This window comes from Petaurus breviceps, unplaced genomic scaffold, assembly GCF_028583685.1.
Source record: "Petaurus breviceps papuanus isolate PSGF00001 unplaced genomic scaffold, PetGlider_PUasm1.0 99, whole genome shotgun sequence".
NCBI lineage: Eukaryota > Metazoa > Chordata > Mammalia > Diprotodontia > Petauridae > Petaurus > Petaurus breviceps.
Window position 1 is genome coordinate 19,837,605 of NW_027187465.1, and position 11,427 is coordinate 19,849,031.

General features: G+C 48.7%; 1 protein-coding gene across 5 annotated transcripts in view; it reads right to left on the bottom strand.

Moving 5' to 3' along the window:
• Positions 1 to 11,195, bottom strand: part of TPCN1 (two pore segment channel 1) — a 51,462-nt gene extending 40,267 nt beyond the window's left edge. For 4 of the 5 annotated variants that reach the window (XM_069081595.1, XM_069081594.1, XM_069081591.1 and 1 more), the window contains exons 1-2: positions 11,008 to 11,195; positions 8,050 to 8,286 (exon numbers count right to left, since the gene is read on the bottom strand). In XM_069081595.1, coding sequence (XP_068937696.1) covers positions 8,050 to 8,161 — 112 coding nt within the window. In that variant the 5' untranslated portion in view covers positions 8,162 to 8,286; positions 11,008 to 11,195. Of the gene's footprint in view, positions 1 to 8,049; positions 8,287 to 11,007 lie in introns of those variants that run through there. The other variant, XM_069081596.1, reaches the window with a different exon arrangement.
• Positions 11,196 to 11,427: the final 232 nt, after the last annotated feature.

The following is an 11,427-nucleotide window of genomic DNA, read 5'->3' on the forward strand; positions in this document are numbered from 1 at the left end:
GAGAGAGAGAGAGAGAGAGAGAGAGAGAGAGAGAGAGAGAGAGAGAGATAAGAGGCATGCACATGGGCAGGTCTAGCCTGCAGGAAGAAAGTCCAACATACAGAAATCCAAATGCTCTTAAAAGAGAAATGATGTGAATTACAAGAGCACTTCCTCTTTTACCAAAGGGACCAGCAAAGGATTCCTTTAACAGTTAATCCCTTAACACATTTTGACTAATTTTATTTGTAAAAAGTCATTCAGACACTCCCCGGGGACACAGTGCAAGGTATACCTACACTGGACAGGTTTGTAACGGATACTTTTTGCAGGTGATGCCACACAGACGGCTTTTGGGCACTGAAGAGTATGGAACGTGGCATGTAAACTGCTTGTTCAGAGAATGAGGAAAAAGGGAGAGGAAGAACTGTCATCATCTTGGGGGAGCTCTTCCTAAGTGGTGGAGAAGGCCCAAGAAGAAGCATGGGATCGTGAGTGGCCAATGGGCCGGCCTCTGAGCAGGGAGACTGGGCTCAGGAACACACAACAGCTCTGTAACTCCAGCTCAGTCACTGCATGCCTTGAGACACCCCCACCTTCCCCCCCCCACACACACACAGATAGCAGTGAATGCCTTACACTCGGCAGCTAGGGGGTGCCATATTGCATAGTGCAGGACTTAAAGAGTCAGGAAGACTCATCTGCAAGAGTTCAAATCTGACCTCAGTCACTTACTGGCAGTGTGACCCTGGGAAAGTCACTTCACCCTGTTTGCCTCAGTTTCCTTATCTGTCAAATGAGCTGGAGAAGGAAATGACAAACCACTCCAATATCTCTGCCAAGAAAACCCCACATGGGGGCACAATATCAAGCACAGTTGAAATGACCTAACAATAAGCAACTCTCCACTGATCAAATCGCAGGTTCATTTTTTATAACAAGGAAAGAATATTATGATCAAGGAAGAGTGAACCCTAGCTAGCTCCTGAGAAGAGCCGGGGGCAGGGACAGGATGACTTGGAAAACAGACTTGATATTGGGACTGCTGTTTCTGGGAGGAGGCAAGAAAAGCCCCCCCCCCCCCAAAAATGGGACAGGAGCAGAGGATCCAAAACCCTTAACCGTCGGGCTCACCCAAAATTTCCAGGCTTACCATCAAATACTTTTTTTTCTTTCCTTTTTTGTTTGTTTGCTTTTGCTTTTTTTTTTTGGAGAGGGAAGGTAGGGCAACTGGGGTTAAGTGACTTGCCCAAGGTCACACAGCTAGTATTTTGTGTTAAGTGTCTAAGATCAAATTTGAACTCAGGTCCTCCTGACTCCAGGACCAGTGCTCTATTCACTGTGCCACCTACACACTCATCAAGTACTTCTTGTGCCCACTATTTCCATTTGTTATCCCCAAGTACGTATGGCACTCCAACTCCCACCTCCAAGCCTTTGCAGAGTCTGTCACCAGAGCTGCAAGGTCTCCCCTCCTCACCCCTGCCTGAAGAATCCCTTCAAGGCTCAAGTGCCATCTTCTCTGGGCAACTTTTCCCACTCCCCTTGAGTTATCAATGTTCTCTCCTTCCTCAGTCTACTACAAATATACAAACCTTTCTCACACTGTATTCCCACCCCACCCCCTCCGTTTTGTCTTTGGACTAGAGAGGAGAGCGGCTGATACTTCCATGATGGCCTTTCCAGGCTCCTAAGGGCAGTCTGAGGAGGAAGGGGACGTGCCCAGATCGCCAAAGGTCCCCCTCCTCTGGGTCCCCACTCCTGAGTTACACATTTCACACCACCTGTCACCAAATATGTCAGTCAAAGCCTCCAGGTTCCCAGTTCCCCTTTCAGTATCAGTGAAGGCTCCCAGGCCACTGCAGACAGCTGCAGAGCTGCGTCCTCAAGAGAAAACTCAGGAAGAGAGAGATGCAAAAAGCACCCCAAAGCCAGAGGCAGCAGGCTCTGGTTCTGGCACTCCCCAGGCTGACCCTGGAAAGCACGTCACTGCAACTTAAAAACACTGGTTTCTTTTTTATTATAAACTTAAAAATCCACAAGCACAAACAGTTCAATCTAGAAAGAAAAGAGGATTGTGTGAAACTGTGAACATCGGGCATGTGGCTTTTCATTCAGACTGGGCCTCACCTCTGCTCTATGTGCATCCCCTCCTGAACTTAGGCCAGCTTTCTGAGGATTTTAGCAAATGCTTCCCTCGTGCCCTCTGCTTTGCCTTCTTCCTCTGTAAGCTCCCCTACTTCCCCCCAACAAAAAAGATCTCATTGTCACTCTGAGCAGAAAAGAGCTCCTCTCGGGCTCTTATTTTCCACCACCGGAAAATGAGGAAAATGTCCCATTCATTCACCTCACAAGGGTTGTGAGGAATAAAGAGGCCACAAAAATCTTTCCACAGGACTCCCGCAATGCGGTGCCCACAGCCCAGAGCAGGATTGTGGGCCAACAAGCTCAGCAGAGGAGTTCCCACTTCCGCCAAGGACACGTCCTTCCCTCCCAGGAGGCTGGGGTGGTCTTGGGAGAAAGGCATGACAAGGAGAAGCAGCTTGGAGGCAGCTGCTGGTCTTGGCCGGATCTCCTGAGGGCCTGCGTTTCAGGCCAGGAGAGGTCACACCAGCCATACAAGCCACATGGGAGAAGCTGGCTGTCTACATTATTCCTCACTTTAGAATTTCTCTTCCAAAGGGGACCATGACATGCTGATGTACAAGAAGGATCAGAACCTCTGGATTGGACAGCACTAGGCAGTGGAGCCTGCATTATCCCCTGGGGACAGGGGCCAAGTGTGGGCTTCTGAGAATGGCTGACAGGTCACAGGCAGGACAGTCACACTTCTGGGCACACAGCAGTACAGACACATAGCAGGAGTGTGGTGCTGCCTGTTTTCAAGTGCCCAAATTTGGTCTGGGCTGGGGCCGAGGTCTCCTACATTCACTTACATGGCTCATCGTGAGGAAGAGGGTCTTAACAGTTAGCTCTTCCCTGCAATGGAATGGACAGCCTCAGGAGGTGAGGATCCCCAGTACTGGAGGTCCACAGGAGAGCCTGGTCTGGGTCACTGCAGGGCTGGGTCTTATTAGGGCACAGGGGACTGCTGGACAAGATGCTCGTGGAGCCCCTCCCATGACTCAGGGATTCCACAGAAAAGACAGAGAAGAGAGTTTTCTATCAGAGGCCCTGACTCCACAGGGTCCCAGCAGCACATGATGGCAGGGCCAGGAGATCCCAGCTCTCTCTTCCCAGGTACCTTCTACCTCCTAATGCCACATGGCAGAGTACATGCCAGCCCCCCCTTTGGCAGGGAGGGGCTCCCCACCTTCACAGGTCATTTCCCCTCTCAACAGAAGAGCCCCCATAGAAGCAGATCAGGCAGCCGTGCTCGGCCTTAAGGCTGACCCTGGGGAGCATGTCCTCCAAGCAGAAGCTGCCAGAGATACACTGCTGAGACCCATCAAATCCTCTCCATCTCCCTTTACTGACTTTAAGGCGTAGACGCTGACTGTTCTGGCTCATGAATCCCTCTCTGAGCAAATGTGAACTTAGACCCCCTGAAGGCAATGGGGAAACGGCGGCACTCCAACCACGGCACAGCTGCTGCCGCCACGATTGAGATGGGGCTGCTGCCCGCCTTCAGAAGGGGAAAATAGCATTTCGAGGCAGGGGGGCCCATGGCAGCAGACAGGCTCCCACCATGAGCCACGGAGGGCCGGGGAACTCGAGAGGCTCCGAGGCTCAGTTATGAGGCTCGGGCCCAGCACGCCTGGTGCTTGCTCATTTTAATTGGTGCCACAGTGAGCCTGTTGACACTGTACTGCACCCGGGCAAGGCCCTAAAAAGCCACGGGAACGGCGACGACGATGGAGCCCACTGGCCACACACCCCAGGAGGCAGCAGAAATCTGATTGGGGCTGGGTCTCCAGCTGCTAAGGGCTGCCTCTCCTTCCTGAGTTGGTTGCAGCCACCAGCTGGGGTCAAAGAAAAGCAACACACAATCCACAAGCCTGAGCCTAGGGCCCTACTTATGCCAAGGGTCCCATGGGCTCTGGGGCTGCTATCTCAAGCCTGGCTGCTGCGCCAAGGGGGCTAGCAGGCCCACGAGGCACACCCTGGAGGGGAAAGTCACAGCTCTAGGCATTCCTGTCCTTCTCCCCTGGCTTTCTGAGAACCGTATGATCGGGGGGGCCTGCCTGCTACTGGAAATGGTACCCGTGGCTATTTGACCTAGATCTGAAGTTCAGTTCTGACACTTAATAGTTATGTGAGCCTTAAAATGGATGGACTTCACATTTCTGGACCGCAGTTTCTTCATCTGTAAAAAGGGAATAATGCGGGGCAGCCAGGTAGCACAGCGAGTAAGAACACCAGCTCCAGTGTCAGGATGACCTGGGAATCGAATCTGGGCTCAGACACTTATTACCCACCCAGAAACACCTGGCCGTGTAACCTTAAGCAAGTTACTTAACCCCGATTGCTTAAAAAAAAAAAAAAAGGGAATAATGCTCACACTAAATTACCCAACAGTGGGGTTGTGGAAAAAACATTTCCTAAAACCTTCAAGCAATTCAGAAGTGATTAACCAAGGACAAGTGAATGGTCCATCTCTGCCTAAAGACACTATACCTCCAGTCTCATGTCCTATTCCCTAGCCAGATGGAAAAACAGCTTTAAGGTCCTTGTTGCTTCGTTCTGGTTCTGATCCAGGAAGGCCACCCCTGTGATATAGCAGGCTGTTGTAGGGTGGGGGGGGGGGGGGACCAGGACATGGTCCCCTCCCAAGTGTGGCAGCCTGGGATCGGACAGGCTGCTGGGGGTCACAGTGAGAGGGAGCCTGAAACCTCCAAGTGGCCCATCTGCCCTTCGAAGATTGGCCAAGATTCCCTGAGACCACTCGGACCTTGTGGACAACACCAAATTTCACAGCAGAAGCTGTGCTCTCAGGACCCAGGAGAAGCAGGACCTGGCAAGAACATGCTGGGTACTTCACTGGCTAACCAGGACCTGGTCAGGAAGCCACCTCCCCCAGGAAGCCAGCACTTACCCAGGAAAGGGACAAAACCACCCCAACCCCATAATCTGAAAACAAAACAAGAAAGCAACTTATGATTCGACTTCTAAGCCCCAATTAACTTTCCTCTCCAACATCTCTAAGGGGACTCTTTGTGTTTATCTCCGGCCCCCCAAAACATGCTACATGTATGTGTCATAGAAACGCCTTCTCATCCATTCCCAAATTGGCTTCAGCCTCTTCCCTAACCCCATCCAGGTGACTATCTTAAGTAAACACTTTAGTTTTCTGGAGAGCAGAGTGCCACATGTAATTAGTCATTTAATACATGGTCCCTGAAAAGCACAATGCTGATGAGATATGGTATCAGGGAAAGATCTGTGGTTGCCATTTACAAGCTGTGAGGCTGTGGCCAACAGGCTTCACCCTGTAAACCTGTGAAATAGGAATAATTCTACTCCGGCTGCGTCCTCAAAGACTGCTGTGAGCAAAGTGCTTTGCTACCTTATAGCATCAGGGAAATGTGAATTTTCATGATGTCTTCTGTCTTCCTGAGAGTAAAAAAAAAGAGGTGGCCTGTCCAAGGACAGACCACAAACCACTGTCTGAGTCCAAATGCCTCCAAGGCCTGGTCACTGTGTGATAAGGATTCTGGGCACTACCTGGAGCCTTTGCCCACCCACAACTTGTGACTCAATAGCCTACCTGTCCAATGCTGGCACCGCTGCCTGATTTCAAGGGCAGCTCAGTTTCCTGTACTTAACAATCCCAAAACACTCTGAAAGTTGGTGAATGCTATCTACTATATTGAGGTAGAAAGCATTACAAATGTTTAGGGGAGGCAAAAAGAAGAAAGGAGGCAAGGTAGGAAAGTAATATGGCAGTACCAGACTTCAGAGTCAAAAAGCTAAGCTTAAGTCTTGGCTCCTGAACTTAACTAGATATGTGACTTTGGTCAAGTCACTTAACCTCATGAGCAGGGAAACTATGTGAAATTTAAATGCACCACAGAGAATAAAACAATTTCCATATCAAATATGTATGGATTGAGTGACACCGAATCTAAACACCCTAATGAAAAGCTAATAGAAAAGCAAATAGAACAAAATAGTAAAACAATAATTTGGGGGGACTTCAACATGCCCCTTTCAGACCTAGACAAATCTAACCAAAAACCAAAAACAAGAAAAAAACCACATGAATAAAATTTTAGAAAAGTTAGATATGATAGCCTTCTGGAGATTACTGATTGGGAAATAGTTATTTTTCAGCTTTGCATGGTACCTTTGCAGGTTATGTAACCATGAGTCTCATTTTCTTCAATGTAAAATGAGGATAATACTGTTATAACTTCCTTCATAGGGTATTTGTATGAAGTTCACATAAGATTATATAGGTAAAAGCAGTTTGTCATATATATAATATGTTATGATATAACTCTTCAATAAATTACCTTTAGTTTCCCAGTCACAGGTTATAGCCCACAATTCACTTAAGCAATAAAGGGTTACATCTTACCTTCCCAATAGGAGAAGAGCCCCAAAAGTAATACAAAGCAGCATCTGAAGTTAGTTTTGGAGGTAATTTAATCTCTGCCATATAGCCGCTGATGTCACCCCTGACTCAAAAGACCAAGGCCAGTGGCCCATACTCCCACATCTTAAGTGATGCTGGGGCATTAGGGAAAGACCAGTTACAGTGAGGTGGGAAGATGACAGTTCACCATCTAATCTTCCAGAGTAACTGGATTAAGCAGCTGAAAAAAGAGAAGGAATCTACAGGGACAAATGTAGCAAGCCCCAGGCAACATTCTCATTTCTGAGAGACACTATTCTCCTACATAACATAATCTTTATCAGAGACTTATCTAGAAGGGAAGAGCTCCCATTGTATTTTATTTGGACAAGAAAACATGTAGCTGGGCTGGACTCTTTCTGTGCTTCTTAGAGCCTTAGTTTCTTGCAGGGAAAATAAACAATAATCCTCTGTCCTGATTAAAGACACCCAAGTAAACCCCTGAACAGCAAGAGAAGGACTAGAAAATTCAGTTGCTAAGGTACCAGATAGTCTGGTAGAACAGAAGCCCAGACAGGAAATGGCAGCTATTTTAAACCTCTCTTCAGCCTGTCTCAGTGGAGAGATGACCTGAGGACAAGAACCAGAAAGGTTTTTAAACAGTCACATTCTGCCAGAAACACACTTTAAATTTTAAAAATTAAAGCACACCATCTCTTTATATCCACTTTGGGCTAGCCTTTGAGTCATGTCAAAACCAAAACCAAAAAAAATCCTCCCAAAAAAACAGAACCTCAAATCAATAGTCCACTTTAAAGGCAAACAGATTTCCCCGCATTCCCATTCCTTCTTGAGTAATGCAGGGGTTACAAAAAGACTAGCCAGGCTCCCCACTTATTTGCAAAGAGTTCTAAGCTAGGGAAGACTAACTAGGATCACTTCTTTGGTTAAACAGGGGAGACTGAATTCCCAAAAAACCTTCAGGTGATACCACCTTCAGGTAAATGCAAGTCCCAGAAAAGAAAAACTGAGATTCAAGAAAGGCAAGTTAAAAATTGGTTTACAAAGCACTTTTCTCAGACAACCCACAGAGGTAAGTGGTATAAACACAATTATCTCCATTTAAAGATAAGAAGCCAGAACAAAGACTTGCTCAAGGTGACTAGAACCTAGATCCTCTTCCTCTAAATTCTGGGAACTTTCTTTAGCCCACTGGGCAGAGGCAGAGGCCCAGCCACACTGTCACCCCACCTGCAGTTTCTAAGTCAGAACTTTTACACCTATAATGTCATCACGCTATCACATTGTCCAGGCTGATGTGGACAAGAATCCCTAAAGCCTCCTCGACGAGGGGTCATGCAGCCCTTGTCTGCTGACAGGCACCTCAAGTAGTCCATTTCCCTTCTGGATAGCTCTCACCCTTAGGAAGCTGTTTCTTTTTACATCAAACTAGGGCTTAGATGGATGTCTCCCCAGAGACAGCATACCATGAGATCCTCTACTGACCCCTAGAACAGACAATACGGGCTCTCCCCCAGTCTCTGTCATCTTACTTTCATTGGGCAAATCCTCTGGTCCCAGGTGGTCAGATGGTGCCAGTGGAGTGCTCCCGCTGTCCTCAAGGGTCAAGATGAGTGGGACGTCATCACCCACGTTCCCAGCCATGGCCTCCCCTCCTGCCAATTTCAGGATGTGGCGTTGAGGGCTTGAAAGGGTACCTTGCTCAGTCTTCTCTTCAAAACTGCTGCCCTGCAGATGCGTCTCAAAGACTCTGCCATCAGGAGCATCTTCTAGAGTTTTACAAGAAAGAGAAAATGCAGAGAACTCTAACAAGAATGCCTCTTTCTATTCTGAGAGTGACCCATAACAAAGAGTCCTCAACATTTATGGATCCACATTTCATTCATCTTCCCCACAGTTCTGAGGCAGATTCCATGGGGGATGGGGCCAGTGGGAAACAGAATCCAATGGCCAAGGCAGCAAAGCAAGTTTAACAGTAATACACTAGGACAAGAAAGTGGGTCTGTAACGTCCCTCCACCTTTAAAGACTTTCTCACCCTGTCCACAATTCCTTCTATATAGTTAAACAATCACATCTCCAGTAACAGGCAGTTAGTAGTACAGTGGATGGACAGACAGGGCCTAGCTATGTGACCCTAAGCTTATCGTCTCTCTGCCTCAGTTTCCTTGATTGTAAAGTGGCACCTATCTCCCAGGGTTGTTGTGAGGATCAAATGAGCTCATAATTTTAAACAGTGCTCAGCACAGCATCTGGCACATAGTAGGGCTACATTAATATGTATTCCCTCCCTTCCTTCCTTCCTTCCCTGCCATTCACAAAACCTTGAGAAAGATGTGGCCCTCAAGGAGATCCCACTACAGAACTTTGCACTTGATGACTTATTCTATGGCCTGTAACCTCAGAATCTTAGAGTAGTCATCTGGTCCAGGCTGACGTGGACAAGAATCCCTAAAGCCTCCTCGACAAGAGGTCATGCAGCCCTTGTCTGCTGACAGGGACCTCCTCCTAGTCCATTTCCCTTCTGGATAGCTCTCACTCTTAGGAAGCTATTTCTTTTTACATCAAACTAGGGCTTCCCTCTCAGCAAGTTCCACACTTTGCTTCTAAATTCTGCCCTCTGGGGCCAAGTAGAAGGAGCCTAATCTTTCTTCCATGATGACCCCCCCAAATACTTGAAGACAGCTAATTCTTTCATTTTAATCTAGGCCAAATTTCCTCCCAAACCTTAGGAAAAATCCCTGACTCTCAAGCAATTTTCCCAACAAATCTCTCCAACTGTGACCAATCAATCCGTTTTATACTAACCCATCCACCCCCTCCCCCAAATCAAAGCCCAAGATGCTGACAAGAAGCAGCAGAGAGTGGAGTAATTTCTCAGAATGCAAGTTTGTTGCACACAATGACAAGAGTACCCATAATTCCATCTTGGGGATGGAGTCTGGGAAGGGGAGCCAAGTCGGGCTGAACTGCCTTTCAGATTAGATTAGATGGGAGGTGAAGGAGATACAGTGACACTGACTTTATTACACTGTTACTGTTTATTTTAAGGGTGGGAAGCCTACTCAGCAAAGCTAAAAAGGAAGGTTTTCTGGAGGTCAGAACCTTGACATGTCCTATAACTGATTGACCCTTTACTCTCTCAGACACAAGGTGTGTGCTTGAAGGCAAGCTCCCCCAACCCTACTCAGCAAAGCTAAAAAGGAAGGTTTTCTGGAGGTCAGAACCTTGACATGTCCTATAACTGATTGACCCTTTACTCTCTCAGACACAAGGTGTGTGCTTGAAGGCAAGCTCCCCCAACCGCTGCCAGGGCACTGAGATCACTGAGCCGGAAGGCACCTTGGAGAGCACCTGCCCATTCCTTTTAGAGGGGAAAGCAGAAGCCCCCAAAGATGAGGCAGTGGGTACAGTCCCAATCAAAGCTGGGACTAGAATACAAGTATTCTAGCTCAGGGCAGGGCACTACTGCCACTCTCTCTTGTGGGGACCCTATTGATCTCTATCACACTATCCATGGACAAGGAGGAAGAAGACCACTGTATAAATGGTCCAAGCTCCTGAGTGCTGGATTTGGAATCAGACAGCCATGGTTTGAAACCTAGCTGGAACACTTTCTGCTCCTATAACTCTGGGTAAGTGCTTCACCTCAGTTTCCCCACCTGTAAAATGGACTAGATGACCTTTAAAGTATCTTCCACTTAAAAACCTGCGTTCCCTCTGAGTACGTTTTGGGGAATGAGGGGTAGGCTCTGTCCCCCCACATCTGTAGGGCACGGTCAGCTGCCTGAGGAGTATGGGGGTGCTGGCGTGTTAGACCAGGTGAGTCCCTGAGCAGATGCCAGAAGGGAGAGGACACTTTCAAACAGCCTCCCAAAGGCTCCCAGGCAGACACAAGGAGAGGGTGCAACTTCTCCCCATAGCAAGGGGTAGATTTGGGAGCCACCCCCTCCTTCAAAAAAATAATGCTAAGGGGCGTTGGTGTCCTGGACAAGAGGAGGAGAGAATAGACCACGGGAAAGAAAAGGAGAAGAAGAGGGATGGGGTGAGATGAACGCAGAGGTGAAGAGAAAGAAGTTAAGAATAGGACACCAAAGGTCCTGGGTTCGAATTCTTCCTATTCTGCTTCACTTTTATTTCCCTCTGGCCTCAGTTTCTCCCTCTGGATGATGCGGGTCATCGGACTGAAGGTCTTTCCTGCTCTAGATCTAGGATTCTAGGACGCCCAGTTACTTCCCCACCCCGTGCCTCAGTTTTCCCATCTGTAAAATGGACCAGAGGTTCCTTCCTAATGAAGGATGAGCTAAGGTTCCTTCCAGCTCTGGCTCCAGGATCCCGAGAAGGGAAGAAGGGACAGAGGAGTGAGGAGCCGAGCCTGGGGTCACCCTTGGCCCCCATGGACTCAGCCTATTTGGCCGCTCCTTTTACATGGGTGCACCCCCTCCCCGTGCCCTTTGACCTCCAACCCCCAACCTCTCCCTGGGTCCTTACAGGAGACGCCCCCGCGAGCAGCGACCGCGAACCGGGCTCCGAACTTCCTGCTAGGCGCCGCACGGAGAGTCGCGGGCTAGCAGCACGACCCGAACTTTCCTCCCAGAGGAGAACGCCGCAACCGCCACCGAGCCTATTTTCAGCCGTCCGCTGTTCCACCTCCCCCCACCCAGCCCCGTCCTCGCCGTAGCCCCGCCCCCTTTCCCGGAGGCCTATTAATTGTACGGGGAGGACACCTCAGCTTTCTAATTGGTCGGATGAGACGCCCTTCCCTTTTCTCCGCCCACTTCACCCACCTCCTCTTTCCTTCCGTTCTCCAGGGAACGAAGTGAGCCTCCGCCCCCTTCCCAGTCTGCCATGCTCTGATTGGACTTTTCTCTTTTTCCCGCCCTCTGCATCCTCGAGGGGGAAAACGATGTC